The sequence below is a fragment of the Hyaena hyaena genome, unplaced genomic scaffold (genome assembly GCF_003009895.1).
Source record: "Hyaena hyaena isolate Hyena2069 unplaced genomic scaffold, ASM300989v1 scaffold_32, whole genome shotgun sequence".
Lineage (NCBI taxonomy): Eukaryota > Metazoa > Chordata > Mammalia > Carnivora > Hyaenidae > Hyaena > Hyaena hyaena.
Window position 1 is genome coordinate 2,751,589 of NW_024080663.1, and position 24,240 is coordinate 2,775,828.

The 24,240-nt window shown below is 34.4% G+C and overlaps 1 protein-coding gene across 2 annotated transcripts in view; it reads left to right on the forward strand.

Moving 5' to 3' along the window:
- The window catches only part of DPYD (dihydropyrimidine dehydrogenase), an 821,052-nt gene that overhangs the window by 221,275 nt on the left and 575,537 nt on the right, over window positions 1-24,240 (forward strand). For both annotated transcript variants that reach the window (XM_039228461.1, XM_039228462.1), the window contains exons 6-7: window positions 14,894-15,090; window positions 23,327-23,408. In XM_039228461.1, the coding sequence (XP_039084392.1) occupies window positions 14,894-15,090; window positions 23,327-23,408 (279 nt within the window). The remainder of the gene's footprint in view (window positions 1-14,893; window positions 15,091-23,326; window positions 23,409-24,240) is intronic.

A 24,240-nucleotide genomic window follows, 5' to 3' on the forward strand; every position in this document is an offset into this window, starting at 1 on the left:
GGGTTTCAGGGTGAGTGGGACTGCATGTGAGTTCTTTAAAGAGAAAATCTCAATTTTCAATATCAGCCACTCTGGTTTTCTAACTAAAATGTTTTAGTGGTTCATCTCTGTGGTGCAGATCCCAGGGGTTGAGGTGCTTGATGTGGGACACTTGCCCTTCACTAATCCAGGGGAAGCACTAAACTGGTGAGATACCTCCCTGTTCTGTGTTGCTGCAACAGGGGTAGGTTCCTCATTGAGACCATATCTGCCTCTCCTTGCCTGTCTCGATATGGTCTTTTTACTCTTTGTTTGTGGAGAATAACATCATCTAATATTTTTATATTTTTCAGAGGGAAATTAATCATATATAACTTTAGATTTTGTCTGTCCTTGGGGGGGGTGAATTCAGAATCTTCCTATTCCACCATCTTGCAGAAGTCCCCCTTTTCAACCCTCACTTGTTTTTAATGAAATTCCTTCCTCTCCTTCCCAAAGCAAAGTTGTTTGTTTCATTTTGCTTGTGTGTGTGTGTGTGTGTGTGTGTGCGCACGCGCGCGCATGTGTGTGTGTGTTTCTGTGTGTGTGTGTGTTTAAGACATAGCACAGATTCGGATGGCATTAAAAGCATCTTAAATGAATTGTGTAGTTTAAAATATGAATGTATCTTACTTTTGCACTTCAATTATACTTTATAAATAGTGGCTTCAAAAATATTTGTCAAATCATAAATTAGTCTTGTAATGGAACTATGAAGAAAAACTCTTTTTTTAAGTTGGCCTTAGTACAAGGTACTTTAAAAAGTTTTATATTCATAAGTCAGTGGATGGTATACGTAAACTTACCCAAATGTCAGTGTTGTTATGAAGATACATAAAACACAAACAACATATTAATTGACTGCCAACAAAAAGAAAAAATATAATGTGCAAAATATTATTATTCTTCCAAACTAGTAAACTAATGATATGAGTACTTAACTTGAAGTAGAACGTGATGTAAATAATTTTATTTATTTTAGTTGTTTGATGAAACAGTGATTGATTTTTGACCTTTAAAGAAATACAAATCTATGTTTCAAGCAAATTAAGGTAAGGTTAGCAAAGCAGACTAAAATAGTATGATATTTTTCAAAATTGTTTTTCCTATTATTTATAAGTGATTTTTAAATTATCAGCTTTGTAGTCTGCCATACTTTATACTTTTCTATTTGAACATAGGCATATGGAACATAGAGAATGTAATAGAAAAGAAATAAATCACACAAAGGATAGCCTGCAGTAGAATCAGGAGAGCGGCTGCTTTTTGTTGTTGTTCTGTCTTGTCATTATTTTTCAGTCCCTTGCAATCCCCACATTTGTAGTCACCTTGCTTCAGACACGTTTGTGTGCCTATGGAACAAACAGGCAGTGGGGTGATTCTGACTCTCTAGAAAGCAGTTTTTCCTAGTTCAATTAGATATAACAATATTACATCAATAAAGTAACTTGGAAATAATAGTTTGGTGTGGATTTTCTTTTCAGTCTCATGAGGGTTTTAAAATTTTCCACACAAATATAGCCCTTGAAAATTTTTATTTGAAAGGAGTTCGAGTATGTAATTGATTTTTAAGAAATCATTACATTATCATATGTATCGACCAGTCAGACTTTCAATGTCTCTCAAATTTAACTAATGAATTGTTGTAAAAGAAGAAAGAAGTGAGAACACGTCTTTCTACTCATTTTCTGAAGTCAGAAAATAAAGTGGAAGTACATGATTAGATGAATGTTAAATCACTTCCCTTCCGCTGATGTTACTTAGTTATGGAGGCAATTTAGAGAAACTAAAATTAAATGCTCAAGGTTCAAAGCTTGACTTTAAATGTTAAAATGAATGAGGGCCATAGGTTCACTATGTAATATTGCTGGCCAAGTTATGAATTTTTAGAAATATATTAGATTACGTTTTTGTTATCTAAAAACATTATTTGGCTTTCACAATAAATATTCTATGAGATTATTTATTTTAATATGTATTAAATATACTGTTTTATGTGGCATATACTTCTTGACATTGCATGTTTAGTTTTGATTTTATACTTTTGGTTAAGAATGGGACTCACAAATGGAATTCCAGAGCAAATCAGGTGACTCACTGAGAACAGAATTATTCTTTAAATTTTTTAAAGAGTATCTCTCAGTAGGTTTTTTACATCACCTTTCATTTGATATAACCCAGTTCTTGTCTCACCATCATATACTATACACTATCATATACTACTTTTATTTTTATATTTTACTCGTTAGACACAATTCAAATCAAATTGATTAGAGCCTACAATACAATAAAAAATACAATAATGCAATTCAAATAGCCAGGTATTATAGCCTACATTGAGACATTCCACAATTATTTAAATTAAATCAACATTTATATTTTATTTGAATACTACAGTAAATGTGTTGGAGAATTGTAAATGAAGGAGGAACAATGCTTACTCAAGTTAATTGTGACTTAATAGGACAAATCTTATATCCATTATAACTTCATTATGAATATGGAGGTCACTAAAAGCCTTAAACTTTTGCCTTCTACAAGCATATAGGGGAAAACATAGAAATATGTTTACTAATATATAATAGACTATCGTGTGTTCTCTCTCAAATAATGTATTTTTGAGGTCCATTTCTTTTGTCAAGAAAAAAGTAGAGACAAAGAAAAAGTGTAATTCTCAAAACCATTATCAAAAAAAATACATACTCTGAAATGTGAGATTGAATATATTCTGTGTGTTATGTTGATTGTTTTATAAGTAAGATAATCAAATGACTGATATACTGTAAAGAGTGAGCAAGAACATTGTTAATAATTAATTCAGGGCAGCAGGCACAAAACAGGATTATCCCAGGCAAATTAGCTTGTATGAACATCCAGTGTAATAAGTTCCCACTAGCTAAGGATTCAGTTAAACGAACATTGATTGAGCATTGATTAGAAGTAAGTGTTGTAGGCTACTTCTTAACTGCAGGTCCTGAGAAACTACAGTGTTTCTAAGGAAATAATACAAGCAACAAATAAATTTTGTAGCAAACTTAGTAAGACATATTGCATTTACATTAGGATCTTTGGACTTATAATTCAATCTTCATTAATTTTTGGTTTTAGTGGGGCACCTGGGTGGCTCAGTCAGTTAAGCGTGTGACTTCAGCTTGGGTCATGATCTCACAGTTCATGGGTTCAAGCCCCCCATCGGGCTCTGTGCTGACAGCTAGCTCAGAGCCTGGAGCCTGCTTCAGATTCCATATACCCCTCTCTCTGACCCTCCCCTGCTCACACTGTCTCTCTCTCTCTCATAAATAAATAAAAAAAATTACAAATTAAAAAAATTTCTTTTTTGGTTTTAGAGGTGGTCAGACCTTAGTACAAAGGAAAGGATCAGGCAGGAGAAAATGTAGACTGACAAAAGTATACCATGCTTGCATAGCACTTTAGTGCATTTTTGTAATATCTCACTATAAAATGTTGATAAACCACCCTGGAGACATGTAAACTAGGTAATATTTTCCTCATTTCATACATGAGGAAACTAAGGTTCAAAGTGATTCAAAAATAATTAACATTAAGCAAACTTCTGTTGCCCTGGAAAGTGTTAGGTACTTCACTTAGAACTTAACTAATCTTAAAAAAAAAAAAAAAAAAAGAAAAAAAAGAACTTAACTAATCTTCAAAATATCCCTTCAGGTAAATGTTATTCTGTGTATTCTTTGCAACATGGGGCTCCATGAAATTAAGCAACTTCCCTAAACTCACGTTTAATAAAGGTAGATCTAGAATACAAAGCTAATGCTTTAATTTCCATCATTTCTCAGATTCTCATTTCCCCCAGATAATGTTATGTCGTCAATACTAAATCATTGTAAATGCAGGTTTTCTGGCTGCAAGTTCACCGTATTGCACTTGTTGGTTTAGCAACATTTATCTCAGTCACTATACCTCTCAACTCACAAAAAGAGGTTCTGTGTGATATGAAGCAACTATATTAAAATAGGTTGTTAACATGAATGCTTGTGGCTTAGTTGTTTCTTTTGTATATGCATGTTACTAGAAAGCCTTTATTTTATTTATTATTTTTCTGACCAGTGAAAGATTATTGTATATACAGGGCCCAGGTTTTGTGGGGCATAAGATAATAAACTTGGAGTTCCTTCTGTGAAAAATTACAAAAAAGCACTACTATATAATTTAAATACAGCACTTTGAAAGGGGCCCATGCTATGAGGGGCGCTGAACTTTAAGATTATATCTTAAGTTTTATTTTAATTGGAAAGCATCAGCCTGATTTGATGATAGCTGGTCTATAAGTAAATTTAGGAATGATTCTAGCACATTTATGATACAATTTGGCATAGTGGTCAATAAAATCTATCAGTTCATGTACCTAACCTAAAACGAAGATAAACTACCATGATAATGAATGATAACAACTGTTTATGACTAATTCATTTTGCAGATCATTTATAAGTAAAATATGGATTATAAAATAGTTATTAGATTAATGACATCTTACACTTGCCCTACTGTCCCAAACTTGAATCATTATTGAATAAAATTTCTCTAATACTACTCCTATTTATTGCCAATATTACTGGTATTTTGTGAATACTGTTTGTACAAAAAAATAATTGTTATTTCTGGGAGAAATAAGATGTACATGAAAAATATACATAAAACAGTAATAACATCAATAATTTCTACTGTGGTGAAATGTTGCTCTTGTGGATGCAAATACAAGTAATATCTATTACGGCTTAATTTGTGTCTCTCCTTTTGGTCTTAATGGGTGGTTAATAGAAAAGAATAATGTCATGATAGATCTCACTACATATCTAATATTCCTGTCCAAAATGCTTTAGATATCTATTAAAAATACTCAATGCTGGCACAATGATCGATAATAAAACTCTAGGACTAGATATATTGCTAGATGACTTTCATCACAATGTTTTAGTTTATTTAAAAATTTTTATTACTATCTAGAGCTTGAAGACATAAAAATAAGTTTCCAAGATTTGGGCAATAACTTTGGAATTTACCAAAATTATATACTTGCTAAGATTATTTGCTATGATTTCTTTTTTCCTGAATTTGTTTTTTTTTAAGCCCAAATATGTACTCTTCTGGACAGCTTACAGTTTGGAATGAATTAGTTTTATTAGTTTAAGTTTTAATAACTTAAAAGTACATATTTTCATAAATACATTTGATAACTAGAAGTTTAAAAAAGTAGAAAGCAGTGATATTGTAGCAATATGGATCACTTGTGAGAGGCATGAATTAAGATATAAACAACCAGAGAAAATTCAAGATAGTGGAGCAACTTGGAGACCCTGAGCTGTCTCAACACTGAAATGCAACCAGATGAGCACCAAACCATTTTGCACACCTACGAAATTGATCTGAGGATTAACACAACAATCTGCATAACTTGAGCCACAGTACTCAGCAGGTACATGGTATAGGAAGGTTAACTGAGAGAGAAAAGCTGTAGAGGATAGGGAGCTGTTTTTGCAGAGAGAGGACAAAGACAAAGAGGGAGAGCAGTGCACTGGGATTTTGCAAGAAAAGTATTCCCCCTAAAGTAGCTGGAGAGAAAGAGAGAGAAGGAGTGAAAACACTCTCAGGGACTGAAAAGAAATCTGTTCCCCAAAACCATTGATGGGAAGAAAGTAGAGGGTTTGAATATAATTAAGATTCTATAAACAGTGAAGCACAGTCAGAAATGCTGGAGCTCAGTGCTTGGCGGTGCTTTGGTAAGTAAATAGGGTAAATCCCCAAGAGGAGGCAGTGTGATCTGAAGGGTCCATGTGCCACATGAGGAGAAGTAGTTCCGCTGCTTGAAGAGCATTTGGTAGAGGCCACACGGCCTCCCCACAGGCAAAGGTCCCAGCAGATCCTGGAGAGCTGCCACATTTGCTGGTATTGGAACAAAGCTGCCAGAGTGTGGTAAAACCTGGCACCGGCTGTATGTTGTGGTTTGCCATCATCTCTGAACCTCTACTGCTGAACGATCGCTCAAATGTTTTCTGGGGTAGCTGGCACCCACCCATTGCTCAGCAAGACCCACCCGCAGAGAGTTGGTAAGGGTCCAAGCCACAGGGGTCTCTGAAGTATGGGGTTTTGAAACACAACCCCATCTGAGATGAAACTCTGGAAGGAGGTGCCATATGGCAAGTAGACACCTTGAACGTGGACAGGGTAGAGGCAAGGAGTACACAGAGACCTAAGACACAGGAGGGTGCTTGATCTCGGGTTGGTGAGAGTGCAGAATTCCTGTGCCAAAGACTAATGAGCTGGGTTAGGCTATTTCCACCTCTCCTGCTTGCACATGCACAACACCTGATCCACCCCAGGAAGGTAATCAACACCAGCTAGTGGAGAACAGAGCCACTACACCAAGTCTTGCCCAACTGTGCCCTCTGAGCTCTTTTAGCATATCATTATTTTTAATAACTTAAAATTTTTTTTCTTTCCTTTTTTTTTGCTTTCCCTTTTTTATCTATTAAGCTTCATTCTATAAGCAGACCAAAACACTTCTAGGATCTAGCTTCCTTTATTTGATTTTTTGTTTTGTTTTTAATTTTAAATTTTTATTTTATTTATGTTTTATTTCTTAAATTCCTATTTTTCACTTTATTAATTTTTGTCTTCTTCCAAAATGGCAAAACAAAGGAATTCATCCCAAAAGAAAGAAGAGGAAGAAATGACAGCTAGGGGCTTAATACAGATATAAACAAGATGTCTGAAGTACAATTTAGAACGATAACAATAAGAATACTAGCTGGGGTTGAAAAAATCATAGGATTCCTTTCTGTGGAGATGAAAGAAATAAAATCTAATCAGGATGAAATAAAAAATGCTATAATCAAGATACAGTCTCTAATGGGTGCCACATTCCAATGGATGGCAAGGATGGATGAAGCAGAGCAGCAAATCAGTGATTTAGATGACAAGATTCTGGAGAATTATGAAGCAGGAAAAAAAAGAGGAACAAAGGCAGAATAGCACAATACAAGACTTAGAGAACTCAGTAACTCATTAATAAAATCCAGGGGCCACCTGGATGGCTCAGTCGGTTAAGCATAGGACTGTAGGTTTCAGCTCAGGTCATGATCTCATGGTCATGAGTTAGAGCCTCTAATCAGGCTCTGCACTGCCAGTGTGGAGCCTGTTTGAGATTTTTTCTCACTCTCTCGCTCTCTCTGCCCCTTCCCTACTTGCTATCTCTTTCACTCAAAATAAATTAATAATCATTTAAAAAAATCCAAATCCTAGGATTCCCAGACAGTGAAGAGAGGGAAAAAAGTATGGAAGGTTTATATCAGAAAACTTCCCTACTCAAGGGAATGACACAGACATCAAAATCCAGGAAGCACAGAGAACTCCTGTTAGATTCAACAAAAACTGACCACCACCAAGACATATAGTCAAATTCACAAAATACACAGACAAGGAAAGAGGAAAGCAGCAAGGGAAACAAAGTCTTTAACCTATAAGGTAGGACAGATCAGGTTTGCAGAGAAACTTGGCAGGCCAGAAAAAAGTGGCAGGATATATTCAATGGGCTAAATCAGAACATATACAGCCAAGGATTCTTTATCCAGGAAGGCTGTCATTCAGAATATTAGGAGAGATAAAGAGTTTCCCAGACAAACAAAAATTAAAGGAGTTCATGACCACTAAACCAGTCCTGCAAGGTATTTTGGGGGGGGGGGGACCTTTTAGTAGAGAAAAGACAAAACAAAACAAAAAAGACCAAAAGCAATAAAGACTAGAAAGGACCAGAGGGCATCATCAGAAACATCAACTCAGCAGGCAACACAATGGCACTAAATATATATCTTCAGTACTCACTCTAAATGTCAATGGGCTATACTCCAGTCAAAACACATAGGGTATCAGAATGGATAAAATGCTTTATGCTGCTTACAAGAGACTCATTTTATACCTAAACAGTAGATTGAAAGTAAGGGGATGGAGAACCACCTATCATGCTAATGGTGGGTCATCAAAAGAAAGCTCCTGTAGCTATACTTAAATCAGACAAGCTAGATTTTGAACTAAGAACAAAAAATGAAGAAGGACATTATATCATAATTAAGGGGTCTATCCACCAAGAGGATATAGCAGTTGTACATATTTATCCCCCCAATGTGAAAGTGTCCAAATCTATAAATCAGTTAATCACAAACATGAAGAAACTCATTGATAATATTACAATAATAGGAGACTTTGGAAATTTGGAAAGACCATGAATACTTGGAGATTAAAGAACATCCTACTAAAGAATAAATGGGTTGACCAAGAAAATAAAGAGGAAATTAAAAAGTACATGGAAGCCAATGCACATGAAAACATAACACCTAAACCTCTGGGATACAGCAAAGACAACATAAGAAGGACGTATATAACAATCCAGGCCTTCTTAAAGAAGGAAAAAGTTTCCAAATGCACAACCTAACCTTACACCTAAAGGAGCTGGGAAAGGAATAGCAAATAAAACCCAAAACCAACAGAAGAAGATAAATTATATAAAGATTAGAGCAGAAATCAATGATATAAAAATAAAAAAAATAGAAGAGGTATGAATAGAAAAAGAATGAGGAGAAAAAGAAGCTGTATGAATCACAATTCTGGACTTCAAGCTGTATTACAAGGCTGTAATCATCAAGACAGCATGGTACTAGCACAGAAACAGACAGATAAGTGGAACAGGATAGAGAACCCAAAAATGGACCTACAAATGTATGACCAACTAATTTTTGAAAAGGTAGGAAAGCCTATCCAATGGAGGGGGAAAAAACCAGTCTCATCAGCAAATGTTGGAAAAACTGTACAATGGCATGCAGAAGAATGAACCTGGACCACTTTCGTACACTGTACACAACAATAAACTCAAAATGGATGAAAGAGCTACACGTAAGACAGGAAGCCATCAAATTCCAAGAGGAGAAAACAAGCAACAACCTCTGACCGTGGCTTCAGCAACTTCTTGCTTGACATGTCTCTGGAAGCAAGAGAGACAAAAGCAAAAATGAACTATTGGGACCTCATCAAGATAAAAAAGCTTCTGCACAGCAAAAACAAACAAACAAACAAAAAACCAAAATCAATTGGAAGAACTAAAAGGCAACTGATGAAATGGGAGAAGATATTTACAAATGACTTATCAGATAAAGGGTTAGTATCCAAAATCTGTAAAGAAGTTATCAAACTCATTGCCCAAATAACAAATAATCCAGTTTGAAGAAATGAGCAGAAGACATGAATAGACACTTTTCAAAGAAGACATCTAGATGGCTAATAGATACATGAAAAAATGTTCAAAGTCACTCATCGTCGGGGAAATACAAATCAAAACCACAATGAGGTACCGTCTCACACCTGTCAGAATGGCTAAACTAACAACTCAAGCAACAACACATGGTGAGGATGTGGAGAAAGAAGAGCCTTTTTGCACTGCTGGTGGGAATGCAAACTGGTGTAGCCACTCTGGAAAATGGTATGGAGTTTCCTCAAAAAATTAAAAACATAGCTAACCTATGTCCCAGCAATTACACTACTATATATTTATCCAAAGGATACAAAAATGTCGAATCGAAGAGGTCCAGGTACCTCAAAGTTTATAGCAGCACTACCAACAACAGCCAACATATGGAAAGAGCCCAAATGTCCATCAAAATATGAATGGATAAAGGAGATATATACGTATTCAGTGGAATATTACTTGGCAATAAAAAAATAAAATTTGCCATTTCCAACAATGTGGATGGAACTAGAGTGTATTATTCTAAGCAAAATAAGTCAGAGAAAGACAAATATATGATTTCACTCATGTACAATTTAAGATATAAAACATCAGTATAAGGGAAGGGAAGTAAAAATAATATAAAATCAGAGAGGGAGACAAATGACAAGAGACTCTTAAATACAGAAAACAAACTGAGGGTTGCTGGTGGCTTTTGGGGTATGGGGAAGGGCTAAAGGGGTGAGGGACATTAAGGAGGTCAGTGGTTCGGATAAGCACTGGGTATTATATGTAAGTGATGAATCACCAAATTCTATCCCTGACAACATATACATATTTTGATTAAAAAATTAAAAAGATTTCAGCCACCCATTTTACTCTAAAGTATAATAATAAATTGAATATAAAAAACACAATAAAAGTTAATAGCTGAAGTGAAAAGGACTGTAGAAACTTTTGTGGACTAGAAGTGTTGTAGAAATTTTCAGAATATGATCAAGACTTGTGCCTCTCTCTGCTAGGCTCTGTAGAAACAATCAGGAGGTGCTGGGGAATTTCACTGAAATAGGCTAATAAGTACCAAAAATATTATGCAAGGTTAAAAAACTAGACTCACCTGCCCCTGAAGAAAATTTTTAAAAGTAGGTGCAACTACTTTGCAGGGCTGGGCCTTATATAAAGCTTTAAGGAGAAGCAGAGACAGCTGTCCCCCAGTGATTTCAGAATGTGCCTAGTGGCACAGTCACTTGGTTCTGTGATATCTCCAAGTATTGCTCAGGGACTGGAACTCTGGGTTTCCAGTAAGAAACCTGGTTCTTTAGTTAGGAAGGAGAAGGAAGGGTATTGCTAGCTGGGTATTACCACATACTTGATATAAGAAACAAAAGAGCAAGTGCTGCAACAGAAATATCCCACTTAAAACAAATCAAGCAAAATGTTCAAAGATACATTAGAAGAGGGACGCCTGAGTGGCTCAGTCAGTTCAGCATCAGACTCTTGATCTCAGCTCAGGTCTTAATCTCAGGGTCATGAGTTCCAGCTCCGTGTTGGAACTTTAAAAAAAAATAGGGGGAAAAAAAACTACATTGGAAGAGCTAATGCTACCAGTGATAAACCAGACTCAACCCAGAGATGATGAATGTATCCTTTTTTTTTAAAATTTTTTTTTAATGTTTTATTTATTTCTAGGAGAGAGAGAGACAGCATGAGCCGGGGAGGGTCAGAGAGAGAGGGAGACACAGAATTGAAAACAGGCTCCAGGCTCCAAGCTGGCAGTCAGCACAGAGCCCGACGTGGGGCTTGAACCCACGAACCGTGAGATCATGACCTAAGCGAAAGTCAGACGCTCAACCGACTAAGCCACCCAGGCGCCCCAATGATGATGAATGTATCCTAATGAACCATAAATAATACCATAATCCAGCCTTTTAAATAAATAAGCATAAAAACAGTAGCCATGAAAGTGAGATAAACTTATAAAAAACAATGAGTTTGATATGAAAAATAATTGAAAATATTTGTTGAAATGTAAATTCCAATAAAAAATTAAATTTAAAAATGGGTATAGACACAGATAAAATTGGTGAAGTAAAAAGAAAAAATAGATCTGTGAAATTCAACCAGAGTGTAGTAAAGAGATATAAAGAAAGAAAAATAAAAAAGAGAGGATCACAAAAGAATCAGAGCTTCTAGAAAACAATAAGAAAGATTGCTTTCAAACCAAATAACAATTAAACGAACTCCAGACTTCTCATCAACATTAACAGATGTGAAAAACACAGAGCACAATATTTTTAAAGGCCTCAGATAAAGAACATTATTACTTCTTTAACAAAAGACATTAATAAAAATACTTTTCAGCCATTTAAAATCTAAGGTGGCTTATTCACCTTGTCATAAGAACTACTAAAAATGAGCTATTCTTCAGTGTGAATGAAAGAGAGAGAGATGCAAGAAACAATAATGAGCAAAGAAACCAGCAAAATATGGTGGTAAATTTAATTAAATAGTGTAAAGTAATTATAAAATTTATTTTAGCATGTTAAAATTAAAATAGCAATAAAATTTTATATAATATTGACAAGAAAGGAGTTTGAGGGGGGTGTGGGGTAAATATAGTAGGTAGTTAAGTGTCCTTAGAGTCTTTTATGTTGGGAGAAGAAGGAAATAGTTAATCACTTGAGAATATATTTTTAAAAACATTGAAATACCTTTGTTAAAAATTTAAGGCTAATCACAAAAAATAGGGAAATAGAATCTGTAACTTCTAAGTAGTCAGAAAAACAAAAAGAGGTAGTTGGGGAGAACACAGTTTAGCAAGAGACAGGAAAGCAAAAATAAAACACAAGAGAGAGAAGCAAAGAAAAAGCATGATAAATAGGGACCATAAAATGGATAGTAGAAATACATCTGAATATATAATTAGCCACAATAACTTAATTTTATTAAATTTGTGTATTAAAACCTAAGTGACTAGTATAGATTAAAAATAAATACTAAAGAGTTGTGGTAATGTCTAGAAGCAAAAGACCTTAGCAGGAAGCTGGAAGATAACATGGTTGAAAAGAGATATACTATGCAAACACTAACCATAAGAAAGCTAGTGTAGTGATATTAATATGTAACAGAATTAGAATTTGGGAGAGGGGGAAAGTATTAATAAAAATAAAGAAAAAATAATGAAAAGAATAAATGTCTTAAAAGATGTGACATTCATAAACTATATATACAGTACAACACAGCCTTACCTCAAATTAATTTGATTTTTTTAATAAGGCTTCATACATTGATTTAAAAGTTTCCTGTATCCCCGTTCTAATACAGAATGACTACAGCCTTTTCACATACTGGTGTGACATTTATCAAAATTGACCATGAACTAAGTCAGATCAATTACATATATATTTTCAAAGAAGTATGTATGGACTATATTTTTTCTATAACATAACTAAATTAGAAATAAAAAAATATGAAAATGAAACAACAAATTTTTGTCTGGAAATTTAAGAAACACATTCATAAATGATTTATGGGTTAAAGACTTCATCACAATAGAAACTATACAATATTTAGAACTAAATGAAAACTTCCACTGACAATCTATGAAATGCAGCAAAAATCTTTTTTATATGAAAATACATTGTGTTAAGTGTGTATAACAGGAAAATTTAAGGCAATGTCTATCTTAAGGAGCTTGAAGGAGAGCAAATTGGAGTAGGGATGGGTGTGGTGGTGGTACAAGTGGTGGTAAATTCTAAAAAAAGTAGAAGAAAGGAAATAAAACTAATAGAAAAATAACGAAATAGGACAAAAAAGGAAAAATAAAGATGGCCTACAAACCATAAAGCTGGCTCTTTGAAAATAGTTTAGTGAATGTTTATTTGGTATATCATGTAACAACCAGAACATTTTAATTATGACTGCCTTCTAATTACTATTCCTTTATTATATTATTCATTTGCTTACAAGTAGCATTGGCTCCGTAGTTAATCATTACTGCTGTTACCATAGAAATCATATAAATACAAAATAATCAACTGAAGCAGATAGACCTGGGGAGGATCCCTCTAGTCCACCACGTCACCACCGCTTTCTTTTGCCTCGCTGCTATCCTTTTGTCCCCAGCACCAGTAACATGGATTTCTTGGCCCCTGGAAGCTTTACTTTCCAACTCCAATTTGGAGTGACTGGGAACTCAGTGACTAACTAGGTACTAAATGGTGTCTGGGTGCAGAGGATAGAGTGATGAACAAGATAGGAATGATACTAGCCCTTGGGGAACTTACTGCCTAGTGAGAAAGACAATTAAATAAGCAAATTACAATGAAGTACTAAGAGGGAGCAGTGAGACTCTACTGTGGAATCCAGTAGCTAGGAAACCTAGTATGTAGCCTAGCAAGGAGAGTAAGTTGAGCTGAGAAAGTGAAATTTAAACTGGGTCCTGAAAGGTGTTTATCAAATGCAGCAAAGTCAGAGTGGGTGAGTATTCAAGGCACAGAGAATATCATGAGCAAATCCTGAAGGTAAAAGAGTACATGTGCTGGTTAATCTTAACCCGCATATGAATTTGGATAAGTAAAGTTGCTCATAACTAAACTACACACCTATGTTTTCAAATTGTAGGGGCACCTGGGTGGCTCAGTTGGTTAAGCATCCAACTTCGGCTCAGGTCATGATCTCACAGTTCATGGGTTCGAGCCCCACATCGGGCTCTGTGCTGACAGCTCAGATCCTGGAGCCTGTTTCAGATTCTGTGTCTCCCTCTCTCTCTGACCCTCCCTTGCTCATGCTGTCTCTCTCTCTCTCTCTCTCCTTCTCTCTCTCTCTCTAAAAATAAATAAAACATTAAAAATTTTAAAAAAAGAAATAAGAAATGATTATATTACAAATTTTTAATTTAAATTCTTCATTAATTAGTATCTAAAACATTAGAAATTAAAAGATGAATCCAAATATGATACCACATTTAAAGATTTTATGGTCTAAGGGAAGAAATAGGTAAATCAGTAAAATATGAAAAAAATATGAAGATAAAAAGGACAAAATACTATGGGGACATTTTTCAGGGCCATTTAGCTCAGACTGTGTTAAGTCTATGTGCCAGATTAGTACTAACTGCTGGTAGCACAATGGTAACATGTTTTAAAAATACCTAAAACATAAAATATATAACGTATAACATAGTAAGTTATGTGTGTGTGTGTTTATTAATGATATAGTCTCTAACTCAAGGAACAAATGTTCTTCTGACTAACATGGAAGCATGTTAGTCACATTTATGACACATAAATAGACATTATTTGTAAGGAGTTATATTGGAAGAATACAACATATACTATAGGACTTGAGAAGGGGAGCACTTAACTTGGCCTAGAAGTAGGTGTAAGGAAAGTGAGCCAAAATGCTTTCTATAGGATGTGTGAGCTGGAAAGAAATTCCAAAGATTGAGAAAGAGTCATGCAGAGCATGTCATCTACTTGACCCAATACAACTTCTAATTATACAATATTAATATGGAAAATATACTCCGTTTTTATTTAAAACACTACTACATTTGAAACATTAAAGCATGTTTAAAGTTGTAAAAGTTAGTTTCTAATTTTTAACCAGCTTTTGGTTTCTCCATAGGTTTTCAAAGCAATGAATATCACACAAATTCGAGATCCTTCTCTGCCTCCCCCCGAAAAAATGCCTGAAGCCTATTCTGCAAAAATTGCTCTTTTTGGTGCTGGGCCTGCAAGTATAAGTTGTGCTTCCTTTTTGGCTCGATTAGGCTACTCTGACATCACTATCTTTGAAAAGCAAGAATATGTTGGTGGTTTAAGGTAATGCCTGCATTTTTTACATGTTTATAATATCAAAAATGATGAGGTAAAAAATTATGAATACTGTTGGTTCATAATCATATAGGAATTTCAGGCTCACAGATGGTATTTTAAATGTTCTTTTTCCAAATGCTCAATTTTGATTTCATTATTCACTTTAGTTGGCTTTAAGCAGTATTTATTTAAAAATTTTTCTGTCTATTCAGTGAATTTAAGATAAATCTCGGCAAAATATTTTATGGATAGTAGAATCTGTCATATGAAAATATATTTCATTCCTATAAATCTGTCCTTAAAAGGAGATATATCTGAAAATTATAGAAATTAAAGATTGAGAAAACCTAGGTCTATAGAATATTGGATAATTCATTTTGTTGTATACATAGACATGTTTTCCTGCTCACGTATTTTCAATTTGAAATCTCTTAAGTTTTGTATTTGATTAAAATCATGTCATAGTCTACTAAAATTGTTCCATATTAATGTACATATATGCAGTTTTATTCCATAAATACCTTACTAATATTTTATATTAATCAGCAACATGATTGTAAATCAGTACTGACAGCCTTTTATTCCCATGAAGATTCATTCACTGAAATGAAAAATATTTACGTTGTATCAATGACTTTCAGATATTCAAACTACACTTAGAGATTGGTTGAAGAAGTTTCCTTTATTTAAAGTAGTTAGGACTATATAATGGATATACGTTACATTTGTGATTAAATGAAATAAAATTTGTTATAACTATGTAATGTAAATAAAATGAGAAAGTATTTGGATGGTAAGTTAATACTATTCAGTTTGTTACTTTTCATAAATGTGTCATCTTGCATCAGATAATTATGACTTATACAGTTATTTGGCATATATGTTGTTTCATTAACATTTAAATTTAATGATTATTAAAGTATTTTTAAAGTAAATTTATCATATTTAATAATCACAGTGAATATATTTAATTAAATTATGACTAAAATTTATGCTTAGGTTTTTTATATTTTATGACACCTATAAATAAGTGTTAATAATAGTAAAAATTCATATTGGTCAAATGACTATATGCTAAACCCAAGATAAGCTTGCATTAAAATAAAACTATTTGACTAAATCATCAAGCCAAGGTATCATATAATAGAAAAACCTATTAAAGAAGATATGAAGCATAAACTGAAGAAAAAGTAACCTGATTGTCAAGAAATAATTATTTTTTCTATATTGATGTTTCACTACTATGAGTTTTGAGGGATTACACATAGTTTATAAAGTTTTTTATTTATTCCTGGAATGTAAAATACCTAATATATTATTTTGCTGGAATGATTTAGACTATCTTTTTAATGGTGTTTTACCACAGCTTTATTAATTAGGAAAAACATAATCTATTAGCAACATATGTATAAGCATTGTACATTTTTTTCAATTATACACATCAATGAATATGTGAGCTAATTTAAAAAATATGAACTTAATTGTTGTATACCCTAGTAGGCTAGGAAAAATCTTTTTGCCCCTTAATTGCATTTTCTTAAGAAGCCTAACATGGAACAGTGCTGGTTTGTGAATTATTCTGTATTGAAATTTTGGTATATTATTATGGTTGCTAGCATCTCCATCTCTTTTTAACTCAAATGCAGAGTAAGAATTTCTAAATCATATAAACTAACACTAAACTTGCACTTTTATATATTTGCTGAACATTTTCTAATGGAATGGATTCTCCTGGATTAATGACCAAACATTTTTTTTAAATTATTTTTTGATTTATTTTCTTTCCTTTGTCTTTGAACGTTCCCAGTATCTAGGGACAATATGAAATGTTTAATCAGTCTTATTTGGACCATCCCACGGAAGAGGCATTATGTGCCACTGTTACAGGATTATAAAAACTGACATTGGAATTTAGCCAGCATTACAACCACAACCCTTTCCTGTTAATTTATTTTTTCATCTACTCTTGCCTCTCATTCTCTCATATCTTCAAAGTGGCTAAAAAGATTAAATTAGCTTTGTATTTGAAATCAGTTGCTTAAAGAGGTGGTGTCAAGTTTTATCTTTCCTTCTCCTTTGCATCCAAACAGATTCTTTTATCCCTGGTGAATTAGTATCACAACCACTTTTTTTTTTTTAATTTTTTATTTATTTCTAGGAGAGAGAGAGAGAGACAGCATGAGCAAGGGAGGGTCAGAGAGAGAGGGAGTCACAGATTGAAACAGGCTCCAGGCTCTGAGCTGGCAGTCAGCACAGAGCCCGACGCGGGGCTCGAACCCACAAACCGCGAGATCATGACCTAAGTGAAAGTCAGACGCTTAACCGACTAAGCCACCCAGGCGCCCCCACACACTTTTTAAAAAATCACTAGACTTGGTGAAAGATAGCAAGGACTTAATCCCTATTGCATTGAACACAATTGATTTATTGTTTTTTAATGTGGCAACAATATTAAAATAATCAGTAGTTCTGCTTTCTTCTCATGTGGCTTCTTTTTTCAGAACGTGTTTAAAAAGGTTAAAGGGCTTTATGATATGGTAACAAAAATAAAGATGGTATTAACAGACTGTAAGTGTGCATGCATGTATATCCTTTTGATTTTGTCTTTTCTTTATAAAAATTAATACACAGGAATTCTGACATTTTTGCTAGGTAGTGTAGCCAGGGCAGTGGTTTACTTAATTATTTCACACATCTTCACCATGTCTTTTGCATTACATATTGATTGACAATGAAGAAAATTGGGGTTTAGGTGAAATGGTTATTGCAATAGGAACTATTTTGAGAACAAGTGTGATATAACACAATTTTAGAGTGAGGTACCTATACCATAATAAATAGAAGGAATGCTCTATTGAAGTATGAGAATTCTGCTTTTAAAAGAGTGGGGGTAGTTATAGGTAAATTCCATTTACTTGAAAGAAACATGAACATAGAAGAAAGATTATGTTTATTTGTTTGTTGTTTTTAGGTTTTCTGACACTGTAAAATTTATGGTTGCACAGAAAAATTTCTGTCAACACTTTAGATGGTTAAAAGAGTACAGATGGAGGAATAAAAGTTTGTTTTCCCAAGCAGAACAAATTTAGGAAATAATCCTTCCAATCAAATTCTGTCTTCCTTTCTTTTACCCATTTCTCACCATGTAGTCTTGCCAGTGATCTCATTTACTCTCGTGGTCAGTTACCACTTCCAGGAAAATTATTTAAAAATCTGTTATTTGTCCTAACCTTTCTCTCTGTTCTGGTCATACATTCAAATCCTGGACATCTCTTATAAATTTCACCATACCAGTCAATATCACTCCTCTTCCTGAGTTTGCTCTCTCAGCAGATGGCATCACAAAAACATATGGGAATTATCTGCACTACTCTTTAGTATCCTGGGAATTTGTATTTTGTGAATACTTTTTAAAATGTCCTTTCTCCTCTCCAACTCTCTATGCCCCTAACATGTCACGTCCTGTACCCATGTAGCCTCTAAATGGATCTCTTCGCTTCATGATTTGTCTCTTTCAAATTCATTTTTCTTACAGTTTCTAAATCTGATGATGTCACCCTTCTACTTGAAATCTATCGGTACCTCCCCATAATCTAAGATACAATGATTTTGGCTTGGCATGGAAAGCCATGACCTGATGTTACCCTTCCTCTCTCTCTCTCTCTCTCTCTCTCTCTCACTCCCTTCCTCTCTCCTTTCCTTCCTTCCTTCAATATTTATTGATCTCCTATGTGCTGATCATAATCTCACGCATTAGAACTTAAAAGTGGACAAAGCAAAATGCCTCTTTTCATGGGACTTATTACACTCTAGTAATGGGAAAGCAGACAATAAGCAAACAAAAACCAAATATAGAATATGTCAGGTGATGATACATACATTATTTATTTTTTTTTAATAACAATTTAGTGGTATGGTAGCAGACTTGCTGCCTGGAGTAGATTTTTTGAAACATGTTTATCTTCCAATCTATGCAATAAAGTTATTTTCAATAAAAATCATATAACCATCAGTAATAAAAATTATTTTGAGTCATTCCTATAAAGTAAAATTTAACAATTGAAATAATTTCAATATTAAAGATACAGTTCACACTGTTTCACTATTTTCAATTAAAAAATTATTTTCAATGTTTATTTATTTTTGAGAGAGACAGAGCATGAGCAGGGGAGGGACAGAGAAAGAAGGAGACACAGAAACTGAAGCAGGCTTCAGGCTCTGAGTTGTCAGCATAGAGCCCAATGTGGGGCTCAAACTTGCAAACCACAAGATCATGACCTTAGCTAAAGTAGGCTACTTAACTGACTGAGCGACCCAGGCCCCCCTCACTCTCTTAATTTGAAACATGAAAGCCTCATAGTTGCCCAAAATTAGAGTTAACATAATTCATATTGCTTCATGTGCTGTCATTTTATAAATTCCAAACAAACTGTTTAAATATTAGCGTATGTACTAGTGAGGGGTGGAGACAGATGCTGCCTGTGGTAGTGGGAACAAGGAATGCTTTCAGCTGGATCAGCATGTGCCAGTGGCCCCTGTTTAACTGGGATCTCTCACATTAATTTTCTTATGGAAGTTAATGTTTACTAAGAATGGGTAATAAAAATGGGACTATTTAAGGTTTATTCACTAATATATTACTAGAACTCTATAGCAACCATAGCTATTATTTAGAATTTAGATCTACCAGAGATTTTGGGGTAGTAGGGGCAAGGAGACAGTGTTTAGAATATCAGTGACATTATTGAAAACAGCTCATGGTGAAAATACAAATCAAGTTTATTTTAATCAGTATTATAACTCTTTTAGTCTAAACCAATATACATAATAAGCATACACATAATCAACACAATAAGCATACCCTTATGCCTTGCGCCTCGGCTTGGAATTATGCTGGTAAGGAAATAGGGATGATGGAATTTGGGGCTTGAGCAACTCATAGAATGGAGTTGTCTGAAGTCCAGTGTTGGGGTGGAGGACCCAAAGTTTAGTTTGGGGCATGATGAATCTGAGATACCTGTTAGACATTCAGGTGAATATAAAGGGCTGGAATTAAGGTCTGAGGATGAAAATGTGAGATTCATTACATGTAGATGACATTTAAAGTTCCGAAACAAGGAGGAATTCATCTAGTACTCAAGATATCAGACTTCAGGGCTGTGCTGTTTCTGCTAGACACCCCTCTGCTCCATTGCCATTCTCTGATTACAGCATGTATAAGTATTTCCTCCTCCCCTTTCTATTCCTCCTTGCCATTTTCTTTGTCCTCTGATGCCTTCCCTCTTCTCCATGTAACTGAAAGCTGATCATTTGTCACATTTCACCTACCTGATTATCTCATCCCACAATAAGCCTCCCCTTTTTTGAAACACTCTTTTTCACAGTGATATTTTATGTTTGTCACATTGTACTGTGTATGTGTATTTATCTCCCATCTGTCTGCTGATCTCAGCCATTGGTGAATATAAATATATCACATTTATAACTATCCATAATCACCTCCCTATTCCCTGTCTACTTGATAATAACCAAATCTAACCAACTTTTTTTGAGTATCTCACCTTCCACTTACTTCCTGTAGGATATCCCTGGGAGATGTGATTTTCACACAATTATTTGCTTAATGCTTTTGCTAATAAGCACTCTGCTAAGTGCTGGCTACAGTGCTTTCAGAGTGGTATGAGGATCTAACCAAAGCTGCTGAAGTCACAGTAGCCTGGCATTCCATTTACTCCAATGCCTATTTCAACTTTCAAAGTTATATTTCCTTTTAGGTTTAGTTTCTTCCTGTGGTGTTGGGTAATGTCATCCTTTCTTTCTGGGCAACAGGAAAGTTGTTCCTGCCACTTACAGCCTGTTCTTTCAGAGCTGTTTTTGAAACAGCAACCATTTGCCTTCACTAGCATTATTTTTATTCTTTTATACCATATACTTACTGAAATACCATAAAAATTCTAGGTTAGGGCTTAGTCAGAAGAAGGTAATTTAGCCTCACAATGTATCTGGATGTTGCCTTGCTATGGTTGGTTTATTTGGCTGGAGTTCTTTATTCATAATTCATTGCTTTTGTTCTCTTGTCCAGCCTTTCAGGAAACTGCATCAGACCCAGCTTTAGTCAGTTTTCAGTTTCTCTCCCACAGAGCTCCCTGCCTATCAAGGCTGGGTGTCTGTGTCCACACACAATTCTTAATATTTAAGAATCTTTCTGTGTAGCCTTTGAGGGTACAGAGAAGAAAAAAATACACTCAACCCTTTTAGGTTCAGTGGCAGGGCCTGTGAAATAAGCAGACAAAAGACAGATTAACAAGAAAAACAGTTTACTAATACCTGTATCAGGCATACAAATAGAAGAACACAGTGATGAGTCACTCATAAAAGTAGTCAGAACTTGAGGTTTATACAGCATCTTGATGAAGAACAGTAAATTCTAGAATTATCTCCTGGTGATTAAGAGTTCTGCCCATAGTGGTAGGGAAATAGAGACAAAACTTTGTAAATTTATGCCCTGCTTTTAGGCAAATATTAAGGGTGGCAGAGAGCTTTTATTATATCTGCTTCTTCTCAGTTGCCTTCTGCTCAAAGTAATCATTATGCCAAAGTGATATTTTTGGGGGATGCAATATTCTAATACCCTACAAGGGCCCTCTGTGGCAGAGTATTATGATGACTTCCAACGTAGTGTGGCTAAAGTCCACAAGCTTTAAGTGATTTTTATCCCTGATTTAGGCCCATATTTACTCTTACGTATAATCTTATGTCCTAACTAGATGAAAAGCCCCTGTAGTATAGGACATTAATTTTATACTGTTTAATACTTTGCACTTTCTATAGCACTAAGCATGATATCTTGCTAATTGTTTTATATTTGAAAATTAATTGAATAGTTCGGTTCTTAAGTTACCAAAGAATGAAAAGTCTGTGTGTGTACTTTGGAAGACTTGGTATTGAATGATTCAGTAGGTTCATCTTCAACAATTATCCATTTATTTTAGAAATGTGTCACTATAATGCCTGGATATACCTCATTCATTACATGTACTACATTCTATTGTAATTATCTGTGTATGTAACCTTCCCCAAGAATGAGAATATATTGAAAGTGAGAATTTGGTAAAAATCACCATCAAATCATTGCAGTTAATGCTGTGTCTGGTACTTTGTAAATGCTTATTGAATAAATAGATAACTGAATAAATGAATTACTATATATTCATGAATGTATTGTAACCTTTTTATTGCTATAAAACATTGAAGACTTGTTGGCCCTTACCTTTGATACTCCATAAACTATTATACTATTTAAATGATTATATTTTAGGGTTCATTTTGTTTTTTTAAATGCAAATCGTAAGCACTCATATTAAATAGGATTAGTTTTTAATGACTCTGTCCTTTTGGGCCACTTACAACTTTCAAAGAAGATTGGTTTACTATAAAAAATGTTCTATAGATCACCTGTAACCAACCCTATAGTATCCTGAACAGCATAGTAATACAAAGTTACAGATTTGAATTTGAACGAGCTAGTGGTATATTTGTGGAACATACACATATATATTAAATACTAAAAATAGTTTTAGCTAATTTTTGTGTTTTTAAGAATTTCCTCTTTTTTAGGGGCGCCTGGGTGGCTTGGTCGGTTAAGCGTCCGACTTTCGCTTAGGTCATGATCTCACGGTTCGTGGGTTCGAGTCCCGCGTCGGGCTCTGTGCTGACTGCCAGCTCAGAGCCTGGAGCCTGTTTCAGTCTGTGACTCCCTCCCTCTCTCCCCTGCTCACACTGTCTCTCTCTCTCTCTCCTAGAAATAAATAAAACATTAAAAAAAAAGAATTTCCTCTTTTTTAAATATTTTCTTTTTTTCTGTTTTTAATTTTTTAATGTTTTATTTATTTCTGAGAGAGAGAGAGAGAGAGCAGGAGAAGGTCAGAGAGAGAGGGAGATACAGAGTCTGAAACAGGCTCCAGGCTCTGAGCTGGCTGTCAGCACAGAGACCAATGTGGGGCTCGAACACACAAATAGTGAGATCATGACCTGAGCTGAAGTTGGAGGCTTAACCGACTGAGCCTCCCAGGTGCTCCTTAATTTTTTTTTTCCTTAGGAATTCATTGGATTGTTAGAAGATAATTCACCTAAATACTCTAACAAACTTGAAAGTGTTGGAATTGCTTTTGACGAATTATCTATTTCTTTATGTCCACAAGTGCTTCGTTTTATTCTTCTTCTTCTTTTTTTTTTCTTCCAGTACTTCTGAAATCCCTCAGTTCCGGCTACCATATGATGCAGTGCATTTTGAGATTGAACTTATGAAGGACCTTGGTGTAAAGGTAAATGAAAAACATAAGACATGTGCATTGCTCAAAGAGAAAGGAGTAAGCTCTACACTAAAGATTAACAGCAAAATGTCACATATTTTAGGAAAGAACAATTAAAATCTACACCAGGCAGAAGCAGAAAGATGCTTCTCCTTGCTTAGGGCATTTGTCTGTCTACTGTCTGAATGCCACTAGCCTAGAAAAGGGCAATCAATAGTTCTCATCTGGCACGCCTGCATGTGATTAATTGTCTGTAAGAAACAAATTCCTAAATTGCTTTAGGGGTTCACTGCAGTTAATAGAAGGATTTGGTTTCTTTAATCACATTTTTTTTCATGCAAGTTGTGTGCACTCTGAAACATTTGTATTTCACAATTTGAAACATAATTTTACAGAGGTTTATTTTATTTATTATATGCATTATGTCAGTAGTGTTAATGTGATAATCCTTTCTTAACATAAGCAGCAAATCGGTAGTGTAGAAAGTAACAGCTTTGTATTTTTCATTGTTTTGTGAAATAAATGTTGTTCTTTTAAAAATGGTCAAAAGTAACATGGTTGTACTCTCAGAATTTGGCTTTAGATATCCCTATTCTTTTCTATTGATTATGAGTATTATACTCTGACTCTTCGCTTGAACATACTGCTATTTTTGTTTCAAAGTGTTAATTTTACATAATGGGTATGCACAATATATTAATAAAGTATTGGGATTTACATAATATATTCTATAAATGCATGCAAAAGGTATTTTGAAAAGTGATTAACAAACTTTTCATAGCTCTTGCATTTAGAAATAAAATTCAAATAATCAAAAGGGGAAATACTCAAAACAATATTTTGT